This window comes from Ipomoea nil, unplaced genomic scaffold (genome assembly GCF_001879475.1).
Source record: "Ipomoea nil cultivar Tokyo-kokei standard unplaced genomic scaffold, Asagao_1.1 scaffold1562, whole genome shotgun sequence".
Classification (NCBI taxonomy): domain Eukaryota; kingdom Viridiplantae; phylum Streptophyta; class Magnoliopsida; order Solanales; family Convolvulaceae; genus Ipomoea; species Ipomoea nil.
In genome coordinates this window covers 2,540,133-2,556,446 of record NW_017617990.1, presented here as the reverse complement: position 1 = coordinate 2,556,446, position 16,314 = coordinate 2,540,133, and the positions used below count along the sequence as shown (strand labels likewise).

Below are 16,314 nucleotides of genomic sequence, written 5' to 3'. Positions count from 1 at the left end.
TTAATCAAAATGATTGTAAGTTTAATCAAGTTGTAAGAACTCTTGAGCAAAATTTCTTCTACGATATCAATGTCTACAATTTTATCATTTAGCTCAATGTTTCAGTAGACAGTATTAGGAGAAAAAGAATAATATACTTGTGTCTGGACTCATCAGCTCAATGGTTCAATAGATAGTATTTGGGAGAAGACACAAAGGTTCAAACCGATAGATTTAAATCATTCCAAATGCTCACTCTATATGTTTTTTTAGTTTGGAATCACAAATAGAATTGAAAGTTGTCTAAAGTCTCTACAAAATGCAACAATTTCTTTTCTCTAAATGATGTATTTATTTAAAATAAAAGGAAAAATTGTAATTTATGTCCTTCTATAATATGTCAATTATCAATGTTACTCCTGAATTATTAGTGATGTAAATGTTACCTCTCAACTTTTAAAATAGTACATATATTGTCCCTCCCGTACTGCATGGAAAAAAATTAAGGGGTAACATTTATACTATGGGAGGGACAATATATGTACCGTTTTAAAAATTGATGAGCAACATTTACGTCACTAATAATTCAAGAATAACATTGATACTTGACATATTATAGAGGTTCATAAATTATCATTTTTCCTAAAATAAATGATTTATTAACTCGCAAAATTCCTCTCGAACCTTGCCAAATTTTCAATCTGTGATTGGTAAAAAGACAGCCAGCACGCACAAAGTGGGTTTCCTGGAAATTATTGAAAGCTAAAGCTAGCACAAATTTGTGAAAGTTTAATTTGGTTAGTCAATGACGCGTTGTTTGTATTGTCTGCATGCCTTTATTATATATAGAAAGGCAGAAGTTGTATGTAAGTTTAGTTGAATCAAAATGAATAATCCTCCTCCTCCTCCTATAAACATGTCGTCCAACCCAAACTGTACAGTGTATGTTAAAAGAATGCAAGAAAAGAACATTTCTCCGATGCCAATTATTGGCCTTTATGTAGCACTCGCTTCTCTGATCTGCACCTTTGCAATGCTCTTGAACTCTATTACGATTTCAAAATCAGTCACAGCATTCAAGGGCAAAATCAATTTTTTCGGTCTGAATGCAACTTGGCTGACACTATTAGCTGTGGCTACCAAGCTCACTGCCGACCTCACATCTCCCATGTGGTCTTACAAAGATAACATGTCAAAAATCAGTAGCACGCTTTTCTTAACTGTGTCCATGAGTCAATTTCTCACATCACTGGGCTCTATGAATGGCACAGATATGCTAACCAATCTCACCGCCTTGAGCATATTGGTATTTACGGTCCTTGTGGATTTATGCATCCAACTTGGAACCGGTGTGCTTGATTTCTCATTATTTCCAGAAATCATCTTCTCTCTTGTTTTGCTGTTCTGCATGTTCATAGCAATTGTGTGTTCTGCACTAGCACTTCCAGCAATTAAGAAACGCGCAGAATCAAAGCATCATACGCTAGTGAAGCAGATGGTAGCAGCAGCTGGGGGATCGGGACAACATTTACTATTTGGAGTTAAAGAGCTGAAATTGAGCATTACAAAGTATTGGGTGATGGCAGCATCGGGTAGCCCTCAGTTTCTGACCACAAGGTTGGCCTCTTTCGTTTTTATGAATATCATCACCCTATTTTCTGCACTTATTCTTATACAAGGATCTGTTAGAAGTATAACTACTAATGCATACTGGAATACTACTTGTCATAACAAGCAATCTGATTATAAGTGGTCCATACTATTGATTATAAAATCTCAATTGGGTGCCATGATAGTGCCTCTCTACACAGGTATAACCTTATTGTGTACTGTCGTGATCTTTAAGTATGAGGACAATTGGATCAAAATCTCCCGAAAAGAATTCACAGTTGAGCCCTATTGGACTGAAAGTCTAGTAGAATGGAAACAGAGTCCAATACCTATGAGAATTCTAAGAAACAAGCTGGTCACAAAATTTCTCCACGATATAAAAAGTTTGATCTTGACTTTCTGCATACTACTTCAGACTCTGGTTGTCATATTTATTAAGTTCAGTTGTATTCTTTCTTTTTACGGATGTGTTCCAATAGTATTTGTATTTAATCATCATTTATACGAACAAACTTTATTACGTGCACTTGAAGTTTCAAATGACCAAATGAGAGAAGAGATAGAGCTCAGCCACTTTGTGATACTTCTTGAAGGAGAAAAACAATTGCCAAAATCAACATTGAAGAGCATTGTTGGCGGGTTGAATATTCATATTAACTGGGGAAAGAATAGACAACCACGTAGTCTACTCAATCTTCTCAAACAAAGTTTCTTTTATAAAGGTGCAATGCAATTTGATAGCAGTCAAGTTCAAAGTCTATTATCAGAACAACCTCCTAACTGTTGGGCACTTCCCGTGATGACACTCACAACCATTGCCGTTGCCCTTCCAAACATTGCAAATCAACATGTTGATGAGCTGATAAGCAGTGTTGATGAAGGTCTCCAATATGCAAGCCAAATAGATGTGTTGGACGAGAACCATGCATTGAGATGCACTAAAAATGCAGCAACTGTTGTGTGGGTGGGAATTAAGCTTCGTAAGAAGTGGTTGGACATGGATCTTGGGGATAAAATTAGGGAAGTTCGTTCTACGGGGGAGATTATTCAAGGTCTTGCTGATGAAGCTGAAAGGATTGTCAAAGAGTTCAGTTCCACAGGAAGTCAAAACCTTGTGGAAAATCCTCTATACTGGCCTGTAAATGTTTTAGCTGCTAATTCAATGTACAGAATCAGCCGGACAATCCTTTTCTACTATGGAAATGGTGAGTACCAAGTTGAAGAGTTGTTTAAGAAATTAATTTGCATTATTGCAAACATATTGGCAGCTTGTCTTACAAACTTGCCGCACTTGATTGCTACCAAGTGCATAAACAATGCGTTTGAGGAAAGGTTCACAAGTGTTGGTAATGCAGCTATCCTTTTTGGAGAAACCGAAGATATTATGAAGTTATTTGAAGAGCGGCAACTTTTAGGCATTGGTCCAAGTCAGCCATTATGCATTGATGAATGGCTTAGATGGATGGACAGTGAAACACAAGATCCAACAGTTTCAACCTCTGTAACTCACAATGGAGCATCCTCTACTGTTGAGTCCAATGATGAGCTTGTGATTGTTCCAATGTAATCAATGTTGATGCAATGTGTGCTTCTTCTTCTCCCAAATGTGTGCTTCTAATTATATTTGTAGTTGTTGTTTTATGTTAATTTAGTACTGTTATGAAATATATATTTTGCAATCTTGTTACCTTGTCTGTGAGTCTGTCTGTTATTTTCAACTTTAGTACAAAACACAATTCTATTTCTTTAATTACTAATTGCAAATTTGTTAAACTCTTATTAGTTTGCATTGTATGATTACAGGATAGGCAGTCAACATGTCAACATGTACCATTCTATTTTTTGACCGCACCTACGCACCCGTCAACACTCAACAGAAGCCATTCTAAATAAATAATTTTAGAATAAAATTGCAATATTTTACCAATTTATTATGAATTCTCATTGAATTTTTTTTCTTCCAATTATATATCCGCTTAATTGCACTATATTGGTGTAATTTATATCACCTAATAAAAAACGCCCAAATGCTTAAAAGCGGTAAATTATACTTATACATGAACTAGGGTTCAAACGCACCAAGTTGAACTCCTATATGGGAGGGGTGTGGGTTCGAGCTTTAGTACGTGGAGACGTTATTAGCTTTCTGTGTTTTAGTACTTTGAGAAAGTAGTTATGAACAAATACCTTAGTCTAAAATGACTTTCATATTATGTGTCTGTAATTAATTATGTCCTTGTAAATAAATTGAAGGCACCTAACTATCGACTCATAACATCGCAAATTAACTTAACATATTATGTGCCTTGCAAGGTGGACCGATTCATGGTATAACAATTACTTAAACACGGAAAACTGGAGCTATTTATATTTTTTAGGCATAGGCAATGCGTCTTCACCCTTCATGCTCGGAGTTATGCCCAATCGTTATGCCATGGAACCGTGTTCACCATTCATGGTGAACACGGTCCCAACGGTGTTAGTGCACCGTTATTTCTTTTTTTTTTTTCTTTTTTTTTTCTCCTTAATTAATCGCGTGACTTTTCTTCTTCATTTTTACATTTCGCAGTTTCACTTTAATTTGAGGTGAGCAATGATTTCGGACATTCATAAATTATGAATCCATGCCAGCACATTCACTTTGGAACCATGCCTACACATTCCCGTCCGAAACCATGGTTACTCTTCTGTAACGCAAGCTTCTTCAACATTCATAAATTATGAATTTTCTGTTATGAAATTATGAATTTTCTGTTATGAGATTATGAATTTTCTGTTATGAACACGTTTCCAGGGCATAATTTGCGGAGTTATGCCGCCGTCGCCACTGGACTCTGAACTAACCACTGCACATTACCATTTTGGGAATAGTTATGCTATGCATCCGTATGCACCATGCATGGTGCATATGGATGCAAAAACGACGTCGTTTTATTAAAAACGCGCGTCTCCCGGCCCCTTAAAAAAAATTCAGGTTCGATTCCCAACAACAACATTATGTTGTTCATTCATTATGGAATTTTAGTTCATAGATTATGGAATTATAGTTCATCGATTCTGGAATTGTAGTTCATCGATTCTGAAATTATAGTTCATAGATTCTGGAATTTTAGTTCATAGATTCTAGAATTTTAGTTCATTCATTCTGGAATTTTTAGTTTATAGATTAGATCTGGAATTTTAGTTCATAGATTCTGGAAATATAGTTCATCGATTCTGGAATTATAGTTCCTCGATTCTGGAATTTTAGTTCATATGTTGTTGCTGGGAATCGAACCTGAATTTTTTTTTTAAGGGGAGACGCGCGTTTTTAATAAAACGATGTCGTTTTGCATCCGTATGCACTATGCATGGTGCATACGGATGCACAACATAATTTGCCCCATTTTGGCTAGAATTTTCAAAACGGGCCCAACAATTATTTAAAAAAAAAAGGGTCAAAATGGGCCCAACAATAGAATAAGAGTCAAATAGGGGCAATTTATATCCTGCACCACGGCGCGCGTTGCATTGTGCGTCCAAATGAAAAACGACGTCGTTTCAAATTTTATTTTTTTGAAATTTCGCGTACCCAGTGTTTGGTAGTTAATTTTCCTTTAAAAAAAATCTCATGTTTAAAAATGTACATAATGTTATACTAGAATACACATAATTGTATACATGAATGTACATAATTGAATAACAAAATACACATATTTTTTTTTTTTTAAAAAAGATAATACATATAATCTAACATAATACATAATATACATAAACTTTTAACATAATAAACATCAACTCTTAACATAATATACATAAATTTCTTGTTTCGAATGTACATAATTGTATAAAAAAGATATACATGATTGTATAAAAAATGTACATAATTGTATAAACAAATACACATAATTGTATAAACAAATACACATAATCGCGTCAACTCTCTACATGACTTACCAAAACGACGTCGTTTTGGGAGGCGCGGAACGCACAGTGCTATGCGCGTCGCGGTGCATGGTATAACGATTGGTCAAATAGGTCATTCAACTGCACACGAAACTACAATTAGACCATCCAACTCAAAAAAAAAAAAAATAAATTGAGTTCCTGAACAACACAGACTCATGCAATTCAACTCAAAATGACCTGTTTACCTGAAAACGTGCTGACATGGCGGTTTCAAATTTAAAAATATTTTTTAAATAATTTTAAATAAATAAAATTTTTAAATTCCACTCATACGTCATGGATGATTTTTTATTTTATTTAAAAATTATTTAAAATATTTTTAAATTCGGTAATAACCACGTCAACATGTTTTCAAGTAAACAGGTCATTTTTGTTGTATAATCAAACAGCAGGGAGAAGGAAAATACAGAAAATAGAGAGGGATCTTTTCATTCATCCATCATTACTCTATACAACAAGTATGGAGTATATATACATACAAGGTAATTAACGGAAGCAATAATGAGAGATAATTACATAATTGTTACAAACGTTACAATAATATATAATAATGTCCATAATAAGTATAATATTTATAACACTCTCCCTTGGACATTATTTGACCACGATCTTGACTCGTCAAAAACTTGCTAGGAAAACCCTGTGGGAAAAACCTAGATAAGAAAAGAGTACAATAGAAAATATATTCATGCCTCATTAAAAACTTCACTAGGAAAACCACGTGGGAAAAACCTAGTTGAAGAAAAGAGTACACGATATATGTAAAAACATATTTTGTATTAGTTGCCTCATTAAAAACCTTAACTTAAGAAAACCCTGTGGGAAAAACTTAGTTAAGGGAAATATAGTACAACCATAAGCCTTCAGGGCGTAATTTGCATAATCTTCAGGATTTTGGGGTTTATCCATTTAAGCAGTTATTTTGCAACATTTTCCCATTTACATCATTATATCATACTCATGTCTCGTTAAAAACGACACTAGAAAACCCAATGGGAGAAAACTAGTGAGGAAAAGAGTACATGATGTGTTGCAAATAGTGCGCAACTGTTAGTCTTTTATGACTTAATCTTCAGGATTTTACGTCCAATCTTCCGGATTGATTCGAGTAAATGTACTTCCCGTCTCCCCCTGAAGATAACAATCTTCAAGTTCTACATGATAAAATGTATTTCAAAATTTGAAGAAATGGATTGGACAAATCTTCTGGATTTGTCACTAGAGTAAATATATAATAATCTTATGGCTCTTCTAGAGCTCATATAACATTTGTGCAACACAAGTGTTATTGTCCTCATTTTGAACATTTAGGGAAATTCATTGTATAACCAGTTTGGACTTGGCATTGCGAGGCGGGATCAAACAAAATAGCCAGTACCCAAGTAGCCTATTAAAATCGTATCATGGTTTCTTACATAAATGTCATGTCTTTGTATCTCGAAGATACCGGATGATATGTTAATCATTATTCAAATACGTCATTGTAGGGAGCACTAGATTTTGCTAGTAATTTCATCGCAACATGAATTGACATCATCAAGCTCTTTATATATTTCATTGATGTTTACACCATCAATCTTGACTGAGATAATAAGTCCATTATCAATTCTTTATTGAGCACATAATGGTACATATTATTCCTTCTATACGAGGATAATAACCTCATTTGCAACTCTTTAAAGAGTAAATAATGGCACATAATAATACTTAAATAAATCCTATTTCAAGAATTATGAATCCTATTTCGAGAATTATGAATACTCGACGGAGGAGCGACGCGCTGATGAGCGGGTTCCACACCGACACTTGGATGGACGGAACGTCGAGGAACTAGCTCCGCGTCGACACTCAGATTGACGGCACGTCGATGAACTAGCTCCACGCCGACACATGGAGGAGCGGTAGCCGGCCCCGCACCGGCACCCTGACGAGTCGGCCCTGGTCGAGAGGCTGCAGAAAAGAATCGAGGAGTTAGCAAGAAGGGTGGAGGCACGGGAGCAGTCACCGGAACCCGAGGTACGGATGACAGCACCATTCTCCCCAAGCATCATGGACGTACCTTTGCCGAGGGACTTTAGGTTGCCCGCCATCAAGGAGTACACAGGGGCCACTGACCCATGTGTCCACATAACGAGGTACAAGGCTGCTATGGTAATGATCGGGGCAGGAGACGCCATCATGTGCCGAGCGTTCTTGTCCACCCTGGATGGAGCGGCCCAAGACTGGTTCAACACCATCCCGGATGGGTCCATCCAAAACTTTGGGGAGTTGTCCAAGAGCTTCCTGACATACTTCTTCGGTAGCATACAGCATAAGAAACCCTTCTCTCACCTCTGTGTAGTGAAGCAAGATAGAGGCGAGAGCCTCAAAGACTTCCTGATCAAATGGAAAAAGGAAATCAATAATGTCTACGACTTCGACTCCAAGGCGGTGATCCCGATATTTATCCATACCTTAAGATCAGGGTATTTCCACAAGCAGCTGAACGCCCACCACCCCCGCTCTGATGAGGACGGCTAGCCGCTATGCCGAAGCAGAGGACGTTGACAGGAAGAAGAAGGACGAAGAGGATGGTAGGAAAGGTGGGAAGCCTGGGAAAGCTGGTCCGTCCAGCCAGGCACCACTCTCGAACCACCCGACCGCAGGGAAAGGCTGAGACCACGAACGACCTCGCCTGGTCCCCTTGCGCAATTTAACTCCTCTTACCCATCCCGTCAATGTCATTCTAAAGCAAGCTGAGGAGATGGGAATGGTAGAATTCTCCGAGGAGTGCATGAAGGTCTCCCCAAAGGCAGACCAAACAAAGTATTGCAGGTTTCATAGGCAAGCCAGCCACAATACGGGGATGAGTGCCACGTTTTGAAGAGACAAATAGAAGAACTCATCCAGCAGGGCTACTTCCGACATTTCGTCAAGCGATCCAAGCAACAGCAACAGCCGCAACACAATCCACCAAAAAATGTCTGGAGGAATGAGGATGGCACTGAGCCGTCCACCTCGAACGCCAAAAAAGAAGAAGAACACGACCAAATATCTGAGTAGAATGATAGCGAGAAAGAAACTGAGGTGGCGCCCAGACGACAAAAGAAGCACACCATACACTTTATCTATGGTGGACCTGCTGGGGGCGACACGCCCGCAGAAAGAAAGAAGTGGAGCCGGCAGCTATACGTGGGAGAAGTGGTGAATCTTCCCAGAGAAAAGAAACAGAGACAGGAGGCCATCACCTTCTCTGATGATGACCTCCCAGAAGGCCCGTTACCCCATCGTGATGCCCTGGTGATTAAGATGGACGTCAACGATGTCATTGTCCACCGCATCTTAGTCGACACGGGAAGCTCAGTCAATGTGATGTATTACGATGTCTTCACCAAGTTAGGGATACCTAGGAACCAGCTCAAAGAAGTACGTACCCCACTCCCTGGATTTACGGGTGATTCAGTGGAGACCGAGGGGTCAGTGGTCTTACCAGTGGAGATAGGAACGAGCCCTAACATTCGCAAACTTGACGTCGAATTCATCGTGGTAAGACTCACTTGTGCGCACAACATCATATTGGGGAGGCCGGCACTAGAGGACCTCAAGGCCATAGTATCGGTGGAACACTTGTGTATGAAGTTCCCTACTCCAAATGGGATAGGTGTCGTCAGAGGAGACCAGCGAGCAGCCCGCAGTTGTTACGTAAAAGCATGCAAAAAGATTGGCAGAAAGGATCTACAAGTCCACACCATCTGCAAGGATGATCGATCGGGTATGGAACTCAGAACATTTAATTAGATATTATCAGTAATACTTTGTAGTCGTGGTCCGCCCAGACCTGTAAACAGTATTTAGTAAGTCCGCCCAGGTTACTTCGCTCAAACTTATTTTCTCAAAGTCACAATATTTTGTAATCATGGTCTGCCCAGGTTACTTTGCTCAAATAAAAGGTTCTCAATACCACCTTCGATCAACCATGGCCGTCACTACACTCTACAGAAAAAAAAAAAAAAACGGGCCGAGGCCACGCGCCTCAACCCAAAGCCTGGCCGAGTCGCGGTGCCTCGGCTAGCGGCTGAGGCGACGCCTCGGCCGCAGGATGAGGCACACGCCTCGGCCGGGCTAAGGCGGAGCCTCAAACAAAAGCCGGCCGACGCCGCATTGAAAAAAAAAAAAAAAGAGGGGTCGAGGCGCACGCCTCGGCTGTGGCTTAAGCTCAGTGCCTCGGCCGCAGGGCGAGGCACTCGCCTCGGCCAGGCTAAGGCGGCGCCCCAGCCTGAAGCCGGCCCACGCCGCAAAGTAAAAAAAAAAAAAGATAAATAAATGGTAACGATAAACGCAGAAACTGACAGAGGGTGACAAGAGCTGATAGAGAGGTGCTTAAACTGCTCAGACAGGAAAGGATTTGGAAAGCACAAATCATGAGGGATTTGGAAAACAAAATCACATATCCTAAATCACTCAGGATTCTACGCAGTATCAAGATAGATTCAGCTTTACTCCCAAGTCAACTCAAACACATCCGTAGACTCAGGAGTAAGGGGGACTGTTGACAGGATAATAGGGCTGGCACCCGACCCGGATCATAAGTGGGCATCTGACCCGGCGCCATATTTGACCCGGCACTACATGGAGACCCAACGGACAGAACTCCAACGGACAGAATTCCAACAGGAGTCACCTTTATTGCCATTGAAGCCACCATGGATGAGAGAGAATTTAAGGCTTAGCTCCCCATTTATGTCCCATGTTGTTACCGTTAGCACCCTGGTATAAGTAGATGCTCCTCTCAGCTTGGGAGGACACGTTCAATATACTGTACTGAAACACAAAGCAGATACTATTGTCACTTATTAGTCTCATAATAATATTCCCGGTAACATATTTACCGTCAGTCTTGATTTTGTGTTCTTGTATTTTCAAAATCTTTATTTCCATTATCGGATCATACATAACCAAACAACATTATTGATAATCATCCCCATTCCACCCTACTACTAAACTTGGAAAATATTTTCACCAAAACTCATTACCATTACCAAATATTTGATACTCATTCTGATTCCGATTCTCATGTGCGAACCAAACACACCCTAAATTGTGATCAAATAACAAATAACGAGTCAGATTATAATTATAATTATTGTTATGTTTATCACTGATGAGTCATATATTTGTTGATCATATTACTACTACTGCTACTAGGACGACAATGATGATCACATTTCACTTTCATTTTTTGAAGCTTTCTTGGTTCTTTCATGGTTTGATTCTAAGCCTTCATTTTCTAGATAAGTGCTACTTGAGTTTTTTCATGGAACTTTCTTGGTGTTTTCATAGTGAGGTTCTAAAGTTTCAATTTTCTAGCTAAACATTATTGAATTTGCAATTGTGAGTTATATTTGTTCTCTTTATTTTGATCGGTGAAATTGTGAGTATTTATATATTCCCTACTCTTCAATTACGTTTATAACAATTATTTTAGTTTCATTTTCGTGTGTTTAAAAACAATTTACACTAGTAATTATAGCTATCCATTATCATCACAATCAGGTATCAACTATCATCTAACAACTACTTGTGAATTGAAACACCCATATATCTAAAGAGTATCGAAAGAATTTCATTAAATTTTCACAGCCCTATTGCTTTCATTCTCCCAATAAATAGCAACTAATAGTGCATTTCAAGGAATTATATGAAATTTGAGAAACTAGGGAGAGAGAACGTTGATCTTCAGATTTTTAAATACTATTGACAACAAATTAATAGAGTTTATATATATATATATATATATATATATATATATATATATATATATATATATATATATATATATATATATATATATATATATGTTTTACTTGAGTGCATGTGACCATGCAAAGAGTAAAAAAGGATACACATATATATTCCATGCATACTGCATGCATAACCACACCAAATCAACAAAGCAGATGCCAGTCGATTTGATGGACACCGAAAGCATTGATTCGTTTAAAACTAACGATTCAAACTTCGGATCCAAATAATTTTTCCCAATTTACTTTCTACCAAACTAAAATAATCTTTATAACTCCACAACTCCAAATATTATTTAAGTTTTCATGGTAGTTCATCTGAAACATTAATCTTCATTACTATATAAATTTCCAACACAATTCAATCAAAATGAGTAACGGATGGACTTTTAAATTAAAAGAGACTTTTATATAATATTTCTTAGATAAATTGAATCAAAATGATAATTACATTATAATTAACTATACATTATTCCACACCAATATTACTCAGCTGTTGATATATTTGAAGTTACATAACAGAACCACACATACAAATCAAGTCTACATTTGAAGGTAACATGCATCTAATTATGAAAGCACACATGAGCATTACACATACAAATCAAGGCTGAACTTGAACAACTACACCCCCCGTGGGCTCAACAGTGGAGGGTGTTTCATTGATTGTTGCAGAAGTTGAAACTATTGGATCTTGTCTCTCCACCCATTGGCGCCATTCATCAATGCACAATGGCTTATTGGGAGCAAGGCTCGAAAGCTCATGCTTCTCGAAATACTTCAGAATATCTTCAGTTTCTTCAAGAATGATAATTGCATCACGAACACTTTCCTCCCTCTCCTCAATGGCATTGCATCTGCACTTGGTAACTATTACATGTGGCAAATTCGTAAGACAAGCTGCCAATATATCTGCAATCATGCATATTAGCTTTTGAAAAATCTCTTCAGCCTGGTATTCAGCATTTTCATACCATAACAGAATGGTCTGGCTAATTCTGTACATTGAATTAGCTGCTAAAACATTCACATGCCAATGGAGAGGACTTTCCACTATAATTGCGTTTTCTGTAGACTTAAACTCCATGACAGTCTTTTCAGCAATATTAGCAAGAACTTGAATAATCACTTGATGAAGACAATGCAGCAAGATGATGAAGCCATCAGTAGATCATAGCAGAAACATCAGCTCTCTTCCACCTTTTATAGCCTAGGGCTCTTTTGTCTTTTCCTAGAGTTAGTTTAGTTAGTTATAACTTTCATAACTACTCTAGGGCTTAAGTAGCAAAGTCTGCTTCTTTCTTTTCAATAATTCATTCTGTATGGTTTTCTGCTCTTATGAGCTTTCTCTGATTGTAATGAATACACACCATCGTTCCTGAATCCAAGTTCTCCAACATGGTATCAAAGCCTCACCGGACTTACGCCGCAGCAGTTGTGATGGAGCCGGCCGGTGACAGAAACCACAACCAGACAGAGCAGGCAGGAGCCTCTTCAAGCCAGATCCCATCGGATCATCACAATGATGAGTTTGAGGATCCTCTTTACTTACACGCTACTGAGAACCCTAATCTCAGCCTTGTGTCACCTCCCCTAACCGAGATCAATTACAACTCCTGGAGTAGATCGATGCGCATCGCACTGGAGGTGAAGAACAAATTCGGATTTGTCAATGGAACAGTTCCAGTTCCAGAAGCTAATGATCCGAGGCTGACGACTTGGAGAAGATGCAACCGCATTGTATGTTCTTGGATTCTGAGGTCTGTCAATCCAAGCATAGCAGAGAGCGTTATGTACTATGACAAGGCCATAGACATCTGGAATGCGCTACAGAAGAGGTATTCCCAATCTGATCCTCATAGAATTTCTGAAATTCAGACTGAAATTTTTAGAAATGTGCAAGGACAAATGACTGTGAATGAATACTTCACAAAAAGTAATGCCTTATGGCAACAAATGAGTGCATTGAGACCTCTACTCCTGTGCGAGTGTGTGCCAAGATGTTCATGCACTCTAATGAGTAGAATGCAGAAACAGAGGGAAGAGGACCAAGTAATCCGATTCTTGGAAGGGTTAAATGATGAATATGAAGCAATTAAATCTGGGATACTTGTTATGGACCCTATTCCAGAGATGGAAAAGGTGTTGAATATGACCTTGAAGGTTGAAAGAAAGCTTAAAGGATCAAACACCCAAAGATGCAGTGATTTTGCTCAATCCAATGCTATTCATGAGAGTCAAATCAAAATTGGGGAAGAACAATCTGTGGTAGCAGCTGCAACCTTCAACAATAACAGAAAAAAATTTCAAATAATGGGGGTAAGAATGTGCCCAAGTGCACTTATTGTAACATGCTTGGTCATACTGTTGATAAATGTTACAAGAAGCATGGATTCCCACCTGGGTGGGTAGCAGGATACAAATCCAAGAACAAACAATCACAAGACATGCAACAACCCTCAAGTTCAGCAGTTAGTCAGTTGAATGACATAGGCCTTTCAGCTGACCAATTCCAGAAGCTGGTATCTCTTCTTCAGAATCAAAACCATAGTGGTCAAGTGTTAAGTAATGCAGCTGTGACAGTGAACACTTCTGGAATCAAATCTGATTTCAAGAATTCTCTGGAAGGACAAAATGAAGGTAACTCTGTACCTAGAATTCATGTTAATGCTGTCCTTAATACACATTTAATATGGATATTGGACTCAGGGGCCACAGACCACATTGTGTGCTCATTGCAATTTCTTGATAAATATCACAAGATTGAGGGATTATCTGTGAAGTTACCTGTTACTCACTTAGGGGAAATCAAGCTTGATGAAAACATTTTGCTGACAAATGTGCTGTATATCCCATCTTTTACCTTTAACATCATATCTGCTAGTAAATTAACTAAGCAATCTGGATGCAAGATTGTGATAGATGCTAATTCTTGTACTGTCCAGGGACCACTTGGAACCAAGGTTGGTTTTGCTAGAGAAAAAGATGGCCTATATCTGATCAACAGTCCTCCTGTTAAGAAGAATGTTCAACAAGTTGTTGTAGATAACCCTCAATGTAATAGTGTGACAATGGGATTGTGGCATAATAGATTGGGACACTATCCCATTAATAAGATTTCCCTCTTGAATGGAATAAAAGTTACTCCCTTACAGCAGCAATGTGATTTTGTCTGTGACGCTTGCAATTTTGCTAAACATAAGAAGTCTATTTTTCCAGTCAGCAATTCTAAAGCTGAAAAATGCTTTGATCTCATACACATGGATGTGTGGGGACCCTTCTCTGTGGCTTCCCTCAAAGGTGAACATTATTTTTTAACCATAGTTGATGATTGTAGCAGGTTTACTTAGTTACATATGATGAAAAGTAAATCTGAAGTCAAAAACATATTTCAAAATTTCTGCAACTATGTGTCTACTCAATTCTCTGCTAAGATTAAGGTGATAAGAACAGATAATGGGACAGAATTTTTGATGAATGACTTCTATGCTGAGAGAGGCATAGTCCATCAGAAAACATGTGTGTACACCCCCCCAGCAAAATGGAGTTGTAGAAAGGAAGCATCAACACATTTTAAATGTTGCTAGATCCTTGAGGTTTCAATCTGGATTGCCATTAGAATTTTGGGGACACTGTGTGATACATGCCTCTTACATCATCAATAGGTTACCTACTCATGTTCTTGGTGGAAACACTCCTCTTAAACTGTTGACAGGAAAAGATACTGGCTATGAACATTTTAAAAGCTTTGGATGCCTTTGTTTTGGGGCCACTATTTCCCAGGGGAGGAACAAAATGCAACCAAGAGCAAGAAAGTGTGTTTTCCTAGGGTATCCAGCAAATGTGAAAGGGTATATACTTTATGATCTTACTGACAAAGTAACCTTAATTTCCAGAGATGTCAGGTTTTATGAGCTCACATATCCCTTCAGAGAAACAGAAGATCAAAGCTCAGATGAATGTGATGTTGATAGTCCTCCACTTCCTCTAATTCCCATTTCAACTAAAATTCCAGTCCCAGAGGTTTCACCTGATTCAGAAGTCCTAGAACCTGATGAAATGACTCACACTCATAGAGTCACCTCAGAAATTGGTAATGGAAACAGTCCCAGAGATAGAAGCCATCACAGCAGCAGTTCTAATGACAGTACTGCCAGTGTTGATATGAGCACTGAGAGGTCTAGTGCAACAAATAATCACAATGCAGAGCCTAGAAGATCAACTAGATTAAGGGTTGCTCCCCATAAGCTAAATGACTACTACTGCCACTCTATGTCCAACACTGGAACAAGTAAGATATCTGCTATAGGATCATCTCCTCATCCTATACAGAAATTCTGTATATCTTCTGTAGTCACACCTATGGAAACACATTCATACCATGAGGCTGTAAAGCATGATGAATGGAGAAAGGCCATGGATTCTGAGATTGATGCATTAGTTCAGACCAACACATGGATTTTGACAGACTTACCCACAGGAAAACTTCCCATTGGATGTAGGTGGGTATACAAAATCAAACATAAATCTGATGGTACTATAGAAAGGTTTAAAGCAAGGTTGGTGGCTAAGGGATACACTCAACAAATGGGAGTGGACTACACAGAAACATTATCTCCTGTTGCAAGGATGACCACTATCAAGACCTTCTTTGGTAGTAGCAATTGCAAATAATTGGGATATTCAGCAACTTGACATAAATAATGCCTTCTTATATGGTGACCTAGATGAAGAAGTCTACATGGTCCTACCCCCAGGTTTCAAAAGTGATAAGCCCAACCAAGTCTGCAAATTGCATAGATCCCTATATGGGTTGAAACAAGCTAGCAGACAATGGAATGCCAAGCTAACAAAGTCATTATTAGCCTATGGCTTCCAGCAATCATCATCAGATCCTTCTCTATTCACTATGTCATCTAATAACTCCTTCCTTGCTTTGCTTGTGTATGTAGATGACATACTTGTTGCAGGAACAAATTCTGATCAGATAAAATAG

At 38.4% G+C, this 16,314-nt stretch overlaps 3 protein-coding genes across 3 annotated transcripts; all 3 read left to right on the top strand.

The window, feature by feature from the left end:
• The first annotated feature begins 895 nt into the window (after positions 1-895).
• Positions 896-2,028, top strand: LOC109189719. The gene is made up of 2 exons (XM_019340330.1): positions 896-1,790; positions 2,006-2,028. The coding sequence occupies exons 1-2, from the start codon at positions 896-898 to the stop codon at positions 2,026-2,028; spliced, it is 918 nt and encodes a 305-aa protein (XP_019195875.1).
• Positions 1,560-3,165, top strand: LOC109189632. The gene is made up of 2 exons (XM_019340247.1): positions 1,560-1,596; positions 2,124-3,165. Exon 2 carries the CDS (start codon positions 2,138-2,140, stop codon positions 3,155-3,157), a length of 1,020 nt encoding a protein of 339 aa, XP_019195792.1. The 5' UTR covers positions 1,560-1,596; positions 2,124-2,137; the 3' UTR covers positions 3,158-3,165.
• Positions 3,166-12,716: 9,551 nt separating this feature from the next.
• Positions 12,717-13,730, top strand: LOC109189718. The gene has a single exon (XM_019340328.1). It carries the CDS (start codon positions 12,717-12,719, stop codon positions 13,728-13,730), a length of 1,014 nt encoding a protein of 337 aa, XP_019195873.1.
• The last annotated feature ends 2,584 nt before the right edge of the window (positions 13,731-16,314 follow it).

Bases quoted from the DNA above. Each gene is read 5' to 3' on its own strand.
- LOC109189719 (XM_019340330.1), top strand. From the start codon at position 896: ATGTCGTCCAACCCAAACTGTACAGTGTATGTTAAAAGAATGCAAGAA. The intron at 1,791-2,005 runs GTATAACCTTAT...ATACTACTTCAG, and splicing joins GATAGTGCCTCTCTACACAG to ACTCTGGTTGTCATATTTAT.
- LOC109189632 (XM_019340247.1), top strand. From the start codon at position 2,138: ATGAGAGAAGAGATAGAGCTCAGCCACTTTGTGATACTTCTTGAAGGA.
- LOC109189718 (XM_019340328.1), top strand. From the start codon at position 12,717: ATGGTATCAAAGCCTCACCGGACTTACGCCGCAGCAGTTGTGATGGAG.